Source organism: Andrographis paniculata, unplaced genomic scaffold, assembly GCF_009805555.1.
Source record: "Andrographis paniculata isolate CXL003 unplaced genomic scaffold, ASM980555v1 Contig98END, whole genome shotgun sequence".
Lineage (NCBI taxonomy): Eukaryota > Viridiplantae > Streptophyta > Magnoliopsida > Lamiales > Acanthaceae > Andrographis > Andrographis paniculata.
Genome location: NW_026137637.1, coordinates 247,012 through 265,471, shown reverse-complemented (window position 1 = coordinate 265,471; position 18,460 = coordinate 247,012). Strand labels below are relative to the sequence as shown.

At 32.6% G+C, this 18,460-nt stretch overlaps 2 protein-coding genes across 8 annotated transcripts; one reads left to right on the top strand and one right to left on the bottom strand.

Annotated features, from left to right (window-relative positions):
• Nucleotides 1-1,598: 1,598 nt before the first annotated feature.
• Nucleotides 1,599-7,838, top strand: LOC127243729 (uncharacterized). 7 transcript variants are annotated; one of them, XM_051263888.1, is made up of 7 exons: nt 1,599-1,645; nt 1,741-1,852; nt 2,004-2,054; nt 4,173-4,287; nt 4,589-5,019; nt 5,510-5,789; nt 6,372-7,838. In XM_051263888.1, exons 3-7 carry the CDS (start codon nt 2,020-2,022, stop codon nt 7,392-7,394), a joined length of 1,884 nt encoding a protein of 627 aa, XP_051119845.1. In that variant the 5' UTR covers nt 1,599-1,645; nt 1,741-1,852; nt 2,004-2,019; the 3' UTR covers nt 7,395-7,838. The 7 variants fall into 7 exon arrangements, with proteins under 7 accessions (XP_051119845.1, XP_051119847.1, XP_051119849.1 ...); XM_051263890.1 differs by having other exon boundaries at nt 1,975-2,054; XM_051263892.1 differs by lacking the exon at nt 2,004-2,054.
• A 796-nt stretch (nt 7,839-8,634) lies between these two features.
• LOC127243730 (protein GLUTELIN PRECURSOR ACCUMULATION 3) lies at nt 8,635-17,185 on the bottom strand. The gene is made up of 16 exons (XM_051263893.1): nt 17,031-17,185; nt 16,822-16,919; nt 15,677-15,815; nt 15,566-15,594; nt 15,370-15,466; nt 14,961-15,016; nt 14,758-14,865; nt 14,383-14,439; nt 13,408-13,499; nt 12,866-12,950; nt 11,936-12,088; nt 11,293-11,375; nt 10,847-11,008; nt 10,658-10,770; nt 9,983-10,073; nt 8,635-9,008 (listed from the first exon to the last, which is right to left on the bottom strand). Exons 1-16 carry the CDS (start codon nt 17,114-17,116, stop codon nt 8,937-8,939), a joined length of 1,521 nt encoding a protein of 506 aa, XP_051119850.1. The 5' UTR covers nt 17,117-17,185; the 3' UTR covers nt 8,635-8,936.
• Between the last annotated feature and the right edge of the window lie 1,275 nt (nt 17,186-18,460).

The window sequence follows — 18,460 nt, the reverse complement described above, 5'->3', positions numbered from 1 at the left end:
TGACCATATTTTTTACAATAAAACTATATATATAATCAACCGTATGCATAAAACTAAAACTGAAATAAAAAAATGAAATTCATTTAAAATAATGAATTAATACTTTCATTATTTATTTGGGATTTGATTATTATTTGATTTTGAAGAGTTATTTACCTAATTTTTTAAAAAGACAATGACCTTATATTTTATTATTATTATTTTTTTGTTAAATTATTTTTTTTTTATTTTTTTTAAAAATAATTACATTTTATGTTTATAATTAGATATTGCATTCTTTTAAAGATAATGATTTGTTTAGTTTGATTCTATGTACAATTTTATCAAAAATTTATATAAAATATCATTTAATTTTTATATTTTATCGACTAAACATGCATATTTTATAAGTTTAAAATAATATATTTTTATAAAAAATTAAAAATAATACTATTTTACATTCAATAGATATGTATTAAGTGTTTAAACACTAAAAATATCATTGTAATAAATTATATTTAATGAATAATATGCATTTAAATAAATATTTGGGTAGTAATTGAATATTTGTTACTATTTTAGAGTCTATAGTTAATACTAAGTTCGTTATAAATATATATTCCATTTATCTATGAAAATTATATAATAATAAGTATTTTAACATATGAGTGATATAGATAAGAATAAAGTTAGAGTATTATAAAAAATATTAAAAATTAATAAAAAAAAAACAAAAGATAAGATAAGTAGAAAAATTATTATAATTTGATTAAATGTGTTAAAACAAAAATAACATAATTCAATTAGTTGATGAATTTTTAAATTTAAGATATGTGTGGATGTTTATATTAATAATATATTCTCTCCTTCCCAATACAATATTTCTGTTTACTATTTTTGTTCGTCCCAAAACAATAGTCTTATTTCCATAAATAATCATATTACAATAAAACTACATTTACTTTTTCATTATTATTACACAATTGTCACTACTTTTTACACTAATACACAAAAAAGTCTTTTACCGTACTTTTTATCCACTGTACATGCCAAACACAATCCAAACTATATTTTTGGGACAAAACAATATAAGTTTTGCAGACAGGATATTATTATTGGATTGAATTTGATTTAATGATCAAAATTGGACCTTTTGACACTTTTGTGGATATGCTTATTTGCATTATACTTTTTGTTTGATTTTGAAATTTTATAATTGGAAAAAAAAATTATCAGATATTTTAACTGGAGTATAAATATTACTTTTTTAATTTACTAATAAATTTTTTATTAGTCAATTTAATATATTCAAATTAAAATTTGTACTTTTTTTTTTATAAAAGATATATTTTAATTAAATATAAAAATATTCACAATTTTTACTTTTTTTTTCACATTACCGAGCAGACGAAAAGAATATTTTTAATTTATTTTTTCAGAAAAATACACCAAAATAGACGGTAGATCATTAATGTGAAAATAGAAATATTGAAATAATTGTCATCAAAACGACATCGTCCAGTAGTGGAAACGACGACGTATTAGATTTCAGTCAAGGCTGCTTTGTGTATATATATATATATAATATAATATGTGTATATATATATATATATATATGAGTTACATGTATAAATCGAAGTACCCAAAAACGAAAGGAAAACTGCCGGTGAGTCCTAGGCACTAGGCAGAGTGAAAATCATCGCCACTTCGTGGAGCATGAGCATCTGTTTACTTTTTATTCATCCAGAATTTCGATTGCAGGAAGTAAATGAACAGATTCAGCATAGGAGAGTGGTAATTCGGGAGGCAAGAGGATGAATTGGCAGGCCAGGCCCCTACTTGGTGCTGTTGAGTAGGCCGCGTGTTTGCTAAGGTAAGAAAAGGTTTTACTTTCGAAATTATGATTATGATCATTAATATAATTTTTTTTCTCACGGATTTGATGATGCTAGACAGTTGTTGGTATTTCCGTCAATTGACTCGGGTCTTTTTAAGTTTTTTGTACTCTTGATTACTGTTTGGAGGTTTTGGAGCTGGAAAATGTCAAGTTCCTTGAATGAGGATCACGGTTCCAGGTACTAGATTTAGTCATGTGGAGATTTTGTTATGTGTGTTTTATCCTTTTTCGTTTAGGTCATGGTGATTTTGGTACTTTTTCTGTGATTTTTAGGAATACCTTGTTTGGAAATTTGAAAGATCTGATTTTTGTATTAATCAATTTTGTGGTCTGATATTTATGTAAAGAAAATTTCAATTTATGTTAATTCGAGTGTAATTGAAGTCTATGTTGATGGATGGATGGGAACTTTGAAGTCGCTTTGGTTCAAATTGATAATTGAGGTGTTGTTGCTTCAATGTGAGTGTGGAATGAAGCTTAATTTTACTTCCTGTCTTGTCCCCAAAAATTTGCTAATGGATATTACTTGCATATACTAATTGTACAGTGAAAATTGATTGCCATGTTTAGTCATATTAAGAAGTACTTTATCTAATGAGTTGCTTTTCCAGTGTTCTTGAATCTTTAGTTTGTTGGAAAAAAAACATAGTGTAGAAAACAAGTGGCATATGAAGACTTATGGAGGTTTGCCTGTTTAAAACTATTGGAATACATAATGTTGTCAATGTTTAATAATTACTTTTCTAGTGTTTTTGAAACTTTAAACACAAGCAACAAAAGAAAACTTTATGTGACCTCCTGTATGATTGAAATAAAATTCTTTGCACTGGCTATTTACCCCCCCCCCCCCCCCCCCCCCCCCCAACTTATATTGTCTGATGATTTATGGATGGTGGTGTTAAAAAATGTATAATGCATGAATAGTTCAAAGAAGTCATATTTTTATTAACACACTCATGGTTATGTTGATGAGGATGTTTGCGATGAAAAAATTTATGTTGAATGTATTATGGTGGTTTCATGTTAAAATTGTTAGGAACAAACATCGAAATTAATTTATTATACATTTAGTCTGTCGAACAAGGTAGCAGTTATTTTTTTCCCACATTATTTCTGTTTCATTGTTGCTTTTGATATTGGATTCATCATTTAATTTGCACTATTCTGCCTTTATTTTTTGGATTCAGGAGAGTTGTATATGGATATGGATAAACAAGCTATGAGAGTCTTTCCTATTAACTATTATATGAAATATTCGTATAACCTATATTCAATTCAGGAGAGAATGGATAGGGATAAGAAGGCTATGAAATCACCTTTCCTATTAACTATTATATGAAGTATAAGCCAAATTCTTATAATCTCAGACCTTTACCAACTAGTCTAATTAATGGTGATGATTATAGACAATCAGCACATGATCCGGACATAGTATATTATTGAAGAACATGAATCATAATATATTGTTTATAGAGGAACATTTACGACAGAAAAACTTCCAGAAAGTTCCAAGTATAAATACAATGCGAATCAAAATTTCTATATTTAGCAAATTCATATACCGAATATGAAGTACAATAAATACAACAATATAGTACAGTAAAAGATACACTACAAAGTAGAAAAAAGCTATTCCCCGTATGTGCGTATGCCAACATACATTTGTTTAAAACCACCAAGTATTTCTTCTTTTCCCTTTTTTATTTTATAAAAAAAATTTGCAAGTGTACAATACACAAGCATCTACTTTCATGTTTTGTAGTTTTTCTGTGATGCTTTGGAGTTGTGTTTCTCAGTTTCTTCTCTATTGCACCGAATCAACTCTCATACTCTTCTCTTAAGCTCCCTTTCTGTCACAGTTTGATTTTTTTATGATTGTGCATGTGGAACTCACCAATTTGCCTTGAGTTGAGACAATTTCAATTGTAAGTTAAGAATCAGAGATGTGCTCTAGTCACCCTATTATGAATTTGTCACCCCAATAAACCTTGACCTCCTGCATTCATGACGTTAGTCTTCTACCTGAAGCAAAAGTTTCCATTCCTGTATTTAACTAGCATAATAACTTTAAGCTAGAACTGATTATTTTCTTTGGAATAGGATATTCTAAGGATGTGGTTTCAGTTTACTGCTTGTACTTCGTTATTGGTACCTTGCCAGGAGCTTCGTACTTTATTTGGCCTGAGTAAAGAATTGATGTCTACTTTTTTAAATAACCATTTATTTACATTTCTTGGGTTGGATGTTTGATCATATTATTTAGTAGCTCTGATCCTTTGAGGCGATGTTATGTCAGGAATACTACAATGGAAGAGAGTGCGATGACAATTGAATTTCTCCGTGCAAGGTTGTTATCTGAACGATCTGTCTCAAAATCAGCAAGGCAAAGAGCGGATGAGCTGGCTAAGAGGGTGAGTTTTCCCCAAGAGGGTTCAATCTCCTGTGTTTTGTATTGACCTTTGAATACTGATTTACATTGGTTTTAATGCTCTGTGATTTGAAGCCATTATATGTAAATGTGAAAATTTGTCACTTGTAGGCATTTCTTATTTTCATGGGGTAATTTGAGTTTAGGCACACCTTTGAAGAATTATAGGCTTGCCAAAGAAAAAATCTCATGATTTAAAATATCCACAGAATGTTATCTTCTGTTGCTTGGTTGCCTCACTGATCATTTGGTTTTGTATAAACTGAATCTTATAATTGCAACAGGTAGCGGAACTAGAATTGGAGCTGCAGTTCGTATCTGTTCAGAGAAAGAAAGCTGAGAAGGCAACAGCAGATGTGCTTGCAATTTTGGAAAATCGTGGAATAAGTGATGTTTCAGAGGAGTATGATTCAGATTCTGAAAAGGACGAAAATTCGCACAACTTTAATCCCAGCAACGGGTCATTGTCGATGAAAGAAACTTCTGACAATGTGAAACCTAGAAGTAATGAAGGAGAGGCATATTCCAGTTCTGAAATTGAGTCCTCTCCATCCACTGGTAGAAGCTTGGCCTGGAAGAGTACTAAAGACTCACAACATACTCTCGAAAAGAAAAAATACATGGAATCGGTTAGACGAAGAGCTAGTTTTTCATCCATTACTTCGACAAGAAGAGTTGGTAAATCATGTCGGAGAATAAGGCGCAGGGAGACCAGGTGAATTTTCTTGCCTTACAGTATTGATGCGGTAAATCTGCATTTGCATATTTGTTTCCACAATAATTTTCTACTCTTTTAGTCCTATGACATATCAAATTCATTAAACTGGGAAACTACTGTGAACTTTTAACAATCATATCATGAACGGACATAGAGATGAATACATTTTGTGGGGTTGAAAGTGTAATTTCACGTTTTGGGTACTCTGCGAACTGGTTGTGCGACAAATGAGTCTCCCAATAATGGCCTGTCTAATAGCAATGCTAATGTTATCTCAGTGGCTCTAATAACATAGTTACTTTTATTAACACTGCTGATGTTATTCATGGAAACTTACCTTGACAATAGTAATTCACTTTTGACGGGAACTGAGTTGATGAATAGTGGCAAGAGTTAAAGGGATCTATTGCCTTTTGTCTCTTGGTTTTTCCATCTTTGTTATTTTCAGTGGCTTCACAAAATAGTTATTAATATATTTTGGTGCTAGATCAATGGAGGAGATACAGAATGATGGTGATGGTGAAACTGTTGCCTCGAGAGAAGGTTCTGGATATGATAATGAAAAAGACCATCTGGATAGTGGAACAAAGGGGTTGCATAGTGAATCTCAAAAGATTAATGGGCATTACTATAGTGCGCATGAGAGGGATGAAGACATGGAAAGTGCATTGCAGCGTCAAGCACGACTAATCGATCAGTATGAAGAGGAAGAGAAGGCACAGAGAGAATGGGAGGAGAAATTCAGAGAAAACAACAATTGCACACAGGTACACTATTTTCTGTTCTCCATCTTAAAAGTGGACCTGAATATTAACCTTATGGTACGGGTGAAATTAATGAATTGTACGCGTAAAGAGCTATTTTATTTAGGAATGAAATAAGGTTATAAATTACATGTCATTACAAATATTTATCATTTAGCACTAATATTTGTGATTAATTCAACAATATATAACTCTGTTGATTAGTACATAAACTCCCAGAGTGAAAGTCGGAATATCAACTGAACCTATGGGAATGGCGTCTCCTTTGGGGATGTGGCTTTTAAAGTTCATATCATCCATGGATTTAGGAGCAGATTTATTTTATTTTTTATTTTTTAAAATTGGATTGAACACCGCTATAGTAGATTCCCAAGTTTGGAGTTCTAATAGAATCCCTTAGATTAGTGTTAGTATGACTGCAGTCTTAAATTCGGAGATTAAGTTGGGAATCACTATTCCTTATAACATTTTTGTAATAAGTGATGTCCATTTCAAAAATATATTTGTTGTCTTTCAAAATGTGATTATGAAATAATGCAATTCCATAAATTTTGTACTGCTCTAACAATGATAAGGGTTTTCCAGGAGTCGTATGATCCGGGGAACCATTCAGATGTGACTGAAGAACGGTATGAAATGGAGGCACCCATCGTGTCACGCGCTGCTGAAACACTGAGTTTGGTTAAACAAGAAACAAATCACGAATCAGCAGATGCTCGTTTCATTGAAGGACCCCAAATGCCCATGAATTCCTTGATTTCTGTCGATACTGATTCTGGAAACCTGAAGGAAGAGAAGAGCAATGGCCTCATCGAATCTTCAGCATCGGAATTTTCATTTCCAACAACAAAGGACAAACAACAGCCCGAGGCATCTGAGCTCAGACTTCAACACCATCTCCCTGCATCTATCATGGCAATGCATCCTTCAGGAGACTTATCTTCTCAGTTTCATAAAGCTATCCCGGGTATTTCTTCATCTCTCGATCTTGCAGTTATACCTAAAGACACTTCAAATAATTTATCATCTGTCCTAGAGGCACTTCATCTAGCCAAACAGTCGTTGAATGAGAAAATCCACGGTGTAGCTCCAATGCCCGCCGAATCTTCTAGAAAAACACTACCTGTAGACACCTTTAAAGTTCCGATTTTTCCTCCCGGTCTTTTCAGATTGCCGAGTGATGCTCATCCTGGATCAAGTCATGCTAATTTTCTCCCTGAAATTGCTCCCAGTAGATACCTTTCCGAACCTTTAGGTGGGTCGAGAATCCCTTTTTCTAGTGGCAGTCTATTTCACACTGCCCCCAATAGATCCTCAACGACGGAAATCAGTACAGGATCTCCACCGCAGAGGTCTTTGAGCCAGCCTCGACTAGGTGAAGGCGCTTCTTCACCTTTTGGCAGACTGAACCATCTCGATCCTCACATGGCCGCAGCTCATCCTGCAGTTGCAGATACTTATCTTTATCATCGCCCGGACATCACTTATGGTTTAATCTCCAATGAAGGAGGGCCGAAGTCTTTTCCTAGTTCGGAAGCCGGGTTGCCTCCCATTTCGCCCGTGTCCTCATACATCGATCAGTTCAGGCCAAATATGAATTTCAGGTAGACGGGCTACTGCAGGTATCGTTTATATATGCACATACATATATATATATATATATATTCTTGATTATCTAGAGATATGTTCAGGAGGAATGGGATAGTTGGAGGCAACATGTTGTGTTTGTGAGATATGGTTGTTGCTGTGCTTTGTCTTCCTTTCTTCTTCTTCTTGTTCTGCGGTATATGTTTGTTGATTAGAGAGAGAGAGAGAGGGAGAAGAGAGAGAGAGATTGTGTGATATTTATTTGGGCATAAAGAACTTGTGGTTGTATTGTATGATATTGATATGCTGCAAGTGTGAATCCTTTTCTTGGTTGAAAGAAAGGGATGCTAGTATGTGACTGACCTATATGGACACTCTATTTCGTCTTTTTACTTTTATTTATGACACCAGAATTCGCAACTCTTATTCTTTGAGATAAATATTGATCGAATTTAATAGCTTGTATATTAAGCTCGGCAAAACAAATTATACTAAGCAAATTATGTGTGACTGACAAAATTTGAAGATATCAAGGGTTTGAACATTCACCCTACACTACCAGAGTATTGCTTATGGGACACACTCTATTATGTTGTGGTGATTGAGACAAAAAGTGATTTAGGGAACAGATAAAATGTTAGCAGCCCAGCTTTGTCTGTTCATTGTAGTTCGATCGCCCTATACTGCTAAAACCTTGTAACGAGACGAGACACTATTAATTCATTACATCCATCACATTTTTACATATGCACATGTTTCTTTGTAATGAATTTGCCATCGAGAATTCTGTCTCATCGAGAATTCTTTCTCCACCTGATGCTTAGTTTACGCCTTAATGTGCGATAAATTAGTATTTATGATAGAATTGAACAGCAATAAAGGAGTGCGATAAATTAGTATTTATGATAGAATTGAACAGCAATAAAGGAATACTCGAACCAAGGTAATCGGCATTGTGTGCGAGATAAGTTAGTATTTATGATAGAATTAGATGAATTTAGTAGAAGAAAATGAGATTCTTCTTCCTACAAAATTTTAACACTATTTTTTGCATATTTTAATTTTCACACTTCATAGACAATGAAATTTAGATAAAATTTAAGCTATTGTATATGTAAATAAAAAAGAAGATATGAAAGTACAAATGTCCAGTATCTGACAATTCGAAATAATTCTCGTCCATACAATGTCTGTTCTTCAAGTCGAACATTTTATGCCATCATGTTTCGAAAGAATTCAAAACTAACATTAAATCAACAAATGCCGTTCAAATGGATAAAAGCTTTCATAACAGCATCTCGGTTGGATACAATAAGCTTGAAACAAGACTAGAGTATAAATATGCACCCGAAGTAAGAAGAAAACTTGCCGATGCTCTGAGACACATTCTAAGCAATAAAGATTGTGTGGAAAAGTTGGAAGACTACCGGTGGATGGATAGCAAGCCGCTAAGTTTGAATTATGACCTCTTAAATATTCATTCCCGGCTTCTATACATCCATATATGTATGGGTATGTATTACATGGGACACGTACAATTAAGGGCTTCAAATGCTGTAACACTTACCCGATATTTGTATGAGAGAGAAGCTCTTTGTACTCGGCCAATAGATTTGGGATGTCGTTCAATCGCAACTGAAAGTTTAATACAAAATTGCTGGAATTAGAATGCACCAAAACAAAGAGATGCAAGCAAAGATATCTAGAGAGCTAAGGTTGTGTTTAGTTGTTTTTTTCATTCTCGCACTACTAAATCGACAATATGTTAAAATTTAATGTCTATCCTCAAAAATTTCAAAATCATTAAGCAAGCGCAAAAAATTATTCGATAAATTGGTTCTGGCTAAGAGAAGAGTTGCCTAACCAAAGAAAACTCCATATCAATCACTATTGAGGATATATTTGCCTAGAGAACCCGTACTTCCACAGAGAAATTTAACAGATTTTATGTCGCGTACTAATTAATTAGTCTACTCAAGTGCAAGAAAATTCTTATTCTTATTCTCTCTCTCTCTTTTTTTTTTTTTTTTTTTTTTTTTTTTTTCATAAATTGTGTGGGGAACCTTTTTACACACATTAGTGAGTGAGAATTCAAACATGAGAGTTACTGCTGTGAATGTTAAGTATGAATGATAACCACACCATGTACAAGTTTAAATTGATCCGAAGATGTGCTAATTTCTATTTATCTATAGATAAATGTATGGAGTAGAACTAAAACTCGAATAAATTTACTCGAACTAGGAACCATTCTTAAATCCAAAATGCATTAAGGGGCATGCTCACTGTATGAACTTAAGACATGATTATTTTTTAATCCCACAAAACAATCCTTTTTCTTCCCTATTCACAAGTTTTGAAAATTGTTTCCAACTTTGTTAGATATCAAATAAGAGGGTATATTATATATATGAAAATCATTCTAATTCTCCAACTTTTAACTGTTATATCAAAAGCACTTCTAAGAACCACTTATTTGATTCACTCATATAAGAAATGTAATATATATATATAATCAATCTTAATTATGAGAATAAAAGTCCTAAGGAAAATGAAAAATTAAATGAAAGAACCATGACAAATTCAGTGAGGATTAATGTATCACATACCTGAGAAGCACTTTTGACATGATAGTAGCGGAAGGAAAATTTTCCAGGAAAACCAGATTCCGCAAGCTCTAAATTAGATCCAATTTTTCCTCTGTTCAAGAACAAAACAGGCCGCAATACATTAGTATATCGAATTATCCCAATGCACAGCATAGATGCACAGAGGTTTTGAATGACTATTTTATGACCTGAAAACAACTAAATACCAAAGTAAGAACATACTTTATGGTTGCTATAGAAATTCCAATACAGAATAGGGAGTTACCATTTGTTGATATCACGCTAATGTCCTTCTACTACATATATATATATATATATATATACATACATATAACAACCAAGCTGTTATCATTTGTACAGAGGGAATTCTTTTCATAAATTTTGCACATCAAATACTTTTTCATAAATGAGTAACAATGGAAATTTGGACCAAGCCTCAAAGTTAAAGTTGATATGGAGATACATAATTTTATACTTAATCTATTTTAGTTCCTCCAACAGGTCTTTATCCATGTTAGGAAGTCACTTTACAATATGTTAAGCAATGATTAGATTGACAATAAATGCAACGTATCAATGAAATGGCCAGAAAATCTACACTATGGAAAGAAAAACAGAGAAGCAAATATAAATAAATAAATAACAAGTAATTAGAATAAAAGACTTCAATCTCACATATGATGATGGGTGATCAAACGTTGGTAGTCACGAACTAATGGGCTAAGCTCCTTCAGTGTTATAGATTGAGAAGAGGAGTTCTTCCAGTGGTCTCGAAGGGCCTCTACAGCCTAACCAACACAAAAATCATGAAAGACAAGCTTTGGTCATTTTGAAATCTATGGAAATAATTAACTATGACAAAACCTGCATCTTGGTTACAGAATTTTCTCCACCAACTCTTGATGCCAGCTGGAGAAGTTCCTTGTCATCCATTTCATCCACAATTCGCTCAGGATTGGAACGTAGAGTTGAAATTTGTAATCGTTTTTGTAACTCTGAAATTGCAAATCTTTCACTTTGGCCATCCTGAAGAAAGAATAGAAAATACATTGAAGAGCTATTTTTAGAGAAGATATTTTATGATATTTGTTGTTAGTCTTAATACTTACAGTAAATTTAATATTTGATTTTATTTCCTAGTATCATAATTATCTCCAGTAAATGTGGGTATTTTTGGACCAGTTTAAATGGAAAAAAATATATATTCAGAGTACATTTCACAAAATCAGATAAAGAGGAGTGGTCAGTTTTAAAGACAATAAAGCTTAATACTTTCATTGCGGACAAAACAATTCCACATCCATAATTACCTTCCTTTCCCTGTCTGCAGTAGCATTTGCATGTGGCCCAACTTCAGGTGATGGTGCTGCTGATCTCTTTGCAATAGGATCATCTGAGTCAATCACAATCATGGGATGAACATCAAGTCCAAAATAATGAAATCCAAGTTCAAGAATTTGCTCTGAGCAAATGAATTTCAATCCTATAGAGTATAAGCCAAATATAATAAACAATGTAATTTATTATTATAATTACGACATACCAATATTTTTAGGTATTTTTTCCACACCAAAAATACTGAAATCTATTATATATCATAGTGAAATTTTCAGTATTTAGAAATATATACCAATATTGTATAAAAAATTTTGGTATAAACAAAAATATATATATATATATATATATAAACAACTTCCATATATGTGATTAATTTATTTTACATAGGGGAATCAACCAACATATTTATGTTTCCCCAAACACATTAGCCCTCTTTTTCTTAAAAGTATGATTGTTATTTGCGAGCATTTCAATTACTACTGTTGATCCTATACTTAACTTCCAAATCTTATTACTAGAAGTAAATATAAACTGGCAAACCAAAATTTCTCAAGATAATTTCTGTAGGTAGCATGGTCATCAATGCAGATTAAAGGGGCACTCGGTAATACATACCTTCAGGGACAAGCCACCAGAGATCACCAAAAGTTGATTTTCCATCGAAGCCACCAAACAACAGATACCGAGAACCAATAGAGTTCATGGAGTGGTATGCTCGAGCCGCAGGTGGATCATTGCTTGTGGGTAATCGTTTCCACTGTACAGATACTGCAGCAGTGAAGAGCATACAACGGTAAAAAATCATAACCAAAAAAAAGATTAGGGGGAAATAAAAAAGAAAAAAGGATTCAGAGACTGATAGATGATCAATCACAGCATCACACTTTGTATCACAACACTTGGGAATATTAGAGCCGCACTAACTTATGTTGATTGCATATCCGACTCAGACGAAACCTAAATGTAGTACTTCAGCTAATCAAAACTTGTATCATAATGAAAAAATTTTCAGGAAAAGGAAACTGCTTACATCATAATCATCTTTCTACTACTATCAGCAGACTACTTTTCTTTTTAATCAAAAGCTTGTTTGTGCACTAGAATGTGTTTTGACAGAACATTCGTGCATGCCCTTACTCAACATACTTTATGCTTGAATAAATAACCGTCTTTACACAGCTAGCCATCTGGATTGAATTTAATGAACTACACCAAATGGCATCACAATCTATTTATTGATCTCCATAAGTTAAAACCTCCAAGCACTTAAAACAATGCTCTAGAGCAATCGCTGAAAGCTTTGATGATGAAAAGAAAATTTCGACATCTTATGATTGAAACTCTCCTCTTATTTTATGTCTAATATAAACTTGCTACTTCAACCGATAAAGTAGCTTAATTGGTAAGACAGCATACCATGAAGGAAATACTAAGAACTAGATCTAATAAGAGAAAAAAAGAACCATGATTCACATATCATATATCCATTGTACTAACATCATAAATAGAATATAAAGTCTATTGAGGGCAAGAGAATATACACACCCCGGTCCAAAACAATACAATCATTGTAATAAATGTCATAACGGCTCAACCAACCACCAGTGCCATGCCCTCCAAATAATAAAAGCTGAAAATATGAAATACATTTATGCATCAGCTAGCATAAGAGAACAAATAAATAGTAACTGAACTTCTTTTTTTTCCCATTGAAAGAACACATGTCACAGAACATGAAGCAATTCATTCTGAAACAATCAGATAAGGTCACTTGTAGACTGTGTAGGATCAATGAAACTTTTCAAATGTGATATCTTGTGAGCATTATAAGACCATAGCCCTGTGAATGAATACAATAATACAACATAAGTGAACATATCCCCCCCCCCCCCCCCCCCCCCCCACACACTTGTTCTAACGGAATAAAAATTAAAGCGAAGTGAATGGATAAGAAGTCAAATAAAATGATCTATTGAGTAGATTTGTATAGCCTACCAATAGAGGTTTATGAATAAAGCACACATGAGTGGTGTTACTTGATAAAAAATAATAGCACTTTTGAAAAATTAAAGAATGTGGATAATTACATAGGGCCCTTCAGAAGCCATTGTGTGTCCACAACGAGGTGAAGGAGCTTGCCCAGGAAGCTTTAACTGGGTCCATCCAGGGGGCTCATTCTCTTCCTTCCACAATAAAAACATGTTAATTATAGAATAGATTAAGCATGCAATGAGTTCTAAAAATGTCAAGATACTTACAATAAGCAGATCTTAATATAGAAAGAAATTACCAGAATCAATTGTTTGGAAGGAAAACAACTCAGAGGATGATGAAGAGACTGAAGGTAGAATGCTCAGGAAACTGAAAACAGATGTATGGCTAATCGAAAACAACTAACGACCATAAAAAAGGCAAAGTAAACATCTCAAGCTTGAGGTGTTCCAAAGGTGTTATGTTTTTTTAGAACATCATTCTTCTGCACCTATCTTGAATTAGGAATCAATTACCAATTGTTATACCTCATATCATTGTAAAATGTCACATACTACACAAATGTAATCAAGGTTATTGTGGAATCAAACACCAACGAACAATTCTTTAATGGTGAAAGATGACTAATTCCTTTTCTTTTCGTCGTGATCTTTTCCTCTTGTAGTGTACAATATTCTTTTAAATTTAGTAGTTGAGGTGTATTGTTGGCTAAATAAATGTTAGGCAGCAGATCTATGCAAGTAGAATAGTTGAATCGAGTCTTTACAATTTGCTCATATGCAGGAATCACTCATATCATTACTAGGAACATGTTATAAATTATTTTTAATCGACACATATTTTTGTACCATTTGAGTGCTATCAGGTGTTGTATTTCCAAATTTGTGCACCACAGTCAATTTTCCCGATTTCTTGCATCAAACTTAACTCACTCGAGTCCGTGACAGCAAAGGGGCTAAGAAAGTATGTTGAGGAACTTGTTGCCTATATTGCTTATAGTGAGGTCTCATTCAATATTATGCTCAAAACTTTTGTTGGATCGAGGATTAAAGTAAATAAGGAAGGCATACCTTCTTCAATAAGTCCTTTTAAAGCCCATAGATCACCCATGATTGGCCCTCCACCACCTAGAGAGAGAGAGAGATGAAAAATTACTAGGAAAAAAAAAATTCAACTTAAACAACCGAAATATTGAAAAACAAATTAACAAGTAGCTAAAATGCCAGACAGAAGATTGGAACATGAGAAACAGTATATCCCTGGTGCAGATTTCTTAGTGTCAGCATATAATGTGAAATAAAGTTATATAAGAACTCTAACCTTCAAAATTTTAAAATTTAGAGGATTTTTGCAATTGCACAACCCACTGTTTCCTATAATCAGAAGAATTAAATAGGAACAAGTATTTCTCATTTCTCCATTTTGGTGAACAATATTTAAATTACCTCTACCGCCATAGATGAGCAACCTCTTCTCAATCATTGTGACAGAATGGCCACATCTGGGTGGAGGTATTGTCCCTGTAACTGACAACTCTGTCCACTCGAGTGAAACTGCTCAAGAAAATGAATTAAATATCAAGGTCCTGGCTTCACTGCAATAATTGATAAAGTAACTAAATTTAACCCGCATGAAACACTAAAAGTACTTGTGTCTAGGATGTAGACATCAGACAGCCACTTTTTGCCATCCCAACCACCATACCTGCATTAAATTCAGACACTCATATACAATACATAAAACAATCTTAATAACCACCTTATTTCAAAGTTTAAACTAATTAGGAGATGTATCATTGCATATTTATTCATCTTTGATTCCTGCAGCACACCTCAGGTGCAGCCAGAGTGATTTTCATAAAGCTGTGTAGGCGAACTACTTTTTCACAAATAGGTGATTGTGGGAATTCAAAATATAGAATCTCTCATTCCAGTACCATGTTGTTCCAAAATGACATGATTTCCTAATAGTTCAAGCTGAGATAGAGATGTATATTCTATGCTTATTTATATTATCCTCTAACTAGCTGAAGATGACAGAAAATATACAAAACTCACATAACAATTTTACGGTTTCCAACAGCTGAAGCAGCTGCAAAATCCCTTGATGATGGCAAGTCTCCGAAACTGGTGAGTTCAGACCATTGCCATATATCTGTGGTAATATGAAATGAGGAAGCAATATAGAAATTTCTTTGTTTGGTAACAAGAGAAATTAATCACCAAATACTCAATGTAAAATCGAAAAGCTTACCGGTATCTAGAACCCAGAAATCACCTAACCTGTAAATTAAATTTTCTCTGTAAACATCCAGTTCATGAATTATGTTACATGAAGATATGAAAATAAGTCATGAAAGGATACCTATTACCACCAGATCTTCCACCAAAGATGAACATGTGACAATCAATAGCAACGGCAATATGAAATGCACGTGCGCTTGGACCCACATTACCATCTGAACCATAGCCTGTGCACTCTGGTTTAAACCACATATTGTTGTCTGTAGCATTACAAATTCATAATCCATCAGAATATGAGTTTTATCAATTAAATCAACTCAAGATGCATAAAGAAATGAAATTAGAAGTCGTTAAAAAAGATTTTTATATATCATACCCAATCGGATTATCTTTAACACCCTAAACTAAAGTTAGTAAATAAATCTTGCATCTTTTGTCATCAACCAGTTATATATATCATTGTTCAAAAGGTAAAAAGCATAAAAAGAAGAAAGCCATTCTGAAAATCAGGTTTATCCAGAAACCAGCACCAGTCACTTGCCGAACAAGATTGCCCAAGTTATGGGAAGCTCTGTCAGCAGTTTCTGCAGATGCCAGCTATTAGCAAGCACCTTCCGCATAACAACAATTTTAGCAAATTAAGGTTGAAAATTGATAAGTTTCCCTACACAAAAACCTACACTACAATGCTAACCTCTGTCCTTATTGGTAGGAGTTAGGATAAGCATTCACTAGTTGAATTCCCTGCTTGCTATAGTTTAGCCAATCGTTACTACTAGCTCCACATGGCTATATACATTCTATTGACCTAATAACCAAACAAGGATATGAGTTTTGGGAGAAAATTCCTGCTTTCTTGGCTACTAACCACTTGATGGTTCTTTAGTCGGCCTCAAATGAAATGATCTCAAGTAAAATACAACAGTTGATTAGAATTATCAAAAACATCTGTTAGACTATTATCCAGAATCAATAATCCTTAGCCCCTCTTTTCTAGCCACCAAGATTAGGATCCAAAAATGTAAAATTTTCACCCAAACACAAAGTAGAACAGCATACTAAAAGCAATTCTGCATTTCAAAATGTTCACTAGTCAATCACTACTCCTTTATGATAAACATCAACACAAACTCCAGCCTCCAATATGTTAAAGTAAAATAAAATAAAATAAAATCGCAAAATGCATAGATACCTAATACCAGGAAAACAATTGAACAGCTTAGCAATCCTGATAAAGATTAGTATCTTCCAAAAGACATAAGTTACCTATGTCATAAACATTGACGTCATTGAGAAACTTCTTATCCTCCAGACCACCGAAAAACACAATCTTCGATTTCCCAATATTCACAGCTGTGTGCCCACTGTAATGTCAGCCGGATAAAAAACTAATAATGATAGTGATCCGAGTTCATCATACCAAAGGATTCAATTTTAAATTAATGGAAAGAAAAAAGGAAAAGAAAATAATTGACCTTCGAGGCTGCGGGACTTTCCCGGTGAAATCTGAGGCGGAAGCTTGAACCCAGCAGTGGGTCTTCATTCTCTCTTTCTCTCTCATTGCGGTATTCTACAAAACTGAAATTTCATTCCAGAACTATATGATGGAATTCGGTTTACTCGGTTACTGTAAATTTTCCTGTCGAGCAGCTTTATACAGTGAAAGGAAAAGCCGTAACACAGGGGTAAGTTAGACCTTTCACTCTCCAAACCCTTCTCAATTGAGTTCATGTGTGTGTTCAGTGTTCTTCCGATACTAAATAATAATAAAAAAATATAAAATATTTTATATAAAAATTAAAAAAAAAAAGTTAAAATGCTCATATTAAAAAATTAAAAAAAAAAAAATTATTTAAAATAATATATTTTACATTTTTATACAATTTTTTTTACTACCTACAAAATCTTATTTAATAATTAAAAAATAATAATATTTTAATATAAAAATAAAATAAAAGATACTATAGAAAATTATTAAAAATTGATAAAAAAAAATAATGTAATAATAAATAATGTTAAATTAATTATTGTTTACTAAAATAAAAATTATAAATTAAAAAATTAAAAAATAAATTAAAAAAGTAATAAATAAATAAAAATGTTTAATAAACATATAAGTTTAAGTGCCGGCATAAAAAAAACATTTAAAATTATTATGAGCAATAAACAAGCACTCAAAGTTTTTTTTTTTTGTTTTTTAAATCTAATTAAAAAAAAAAACATGTTAAATGAGGATTAAATGGACAAAAACGTCTTTTAATAATTTGGTTTGTTCACTAACAATTATTTAGTGATACTATAGTCATAACTATTAGTAAAAAAATATTATACTCCCTCTATCCATTTTTCTCATTTTTTATTTTTCATTTTTTATCATTTTTTTTTTTCGGTTCAAAATAAATTACTATTTCCTAATTTAGTAACAGTACTACCTATATAACATAATAAATACCCTTCCAACTTACAATATATTACACAAATATCAATACTTTTATATTATACAAATACAATATTAATAAATATATTTTTATCTTTTTTTACTGCAACCGTAGACGGAGAAGGGAGTATATATTCATAAAATTAAAATATGGAGCATAACAAAAACTAAAGATAACAAACAAGAGAGATAGATGTCTCACACATGGTTAGCCTAGTGTGACTTTCCCGTCGGGTCTAGTTTGCAGGGTATTAGGTTCGACCGAGAGTTTACCCAGGGCGCACTTTCGGATAGCGGCTGCGGGTTCCCACGTCATCCCAAAAATTAAAAAAAAAAAAAAGAAAAAAAAAGAAGATAAATGTCCCAATTTCTCAAACAAGTTTACATATTATTTTTCTTACAATTGTTCTACAATAAAACCATACATATTATTTTTCTTACAATTGTTCTACAATAAAACCATACACA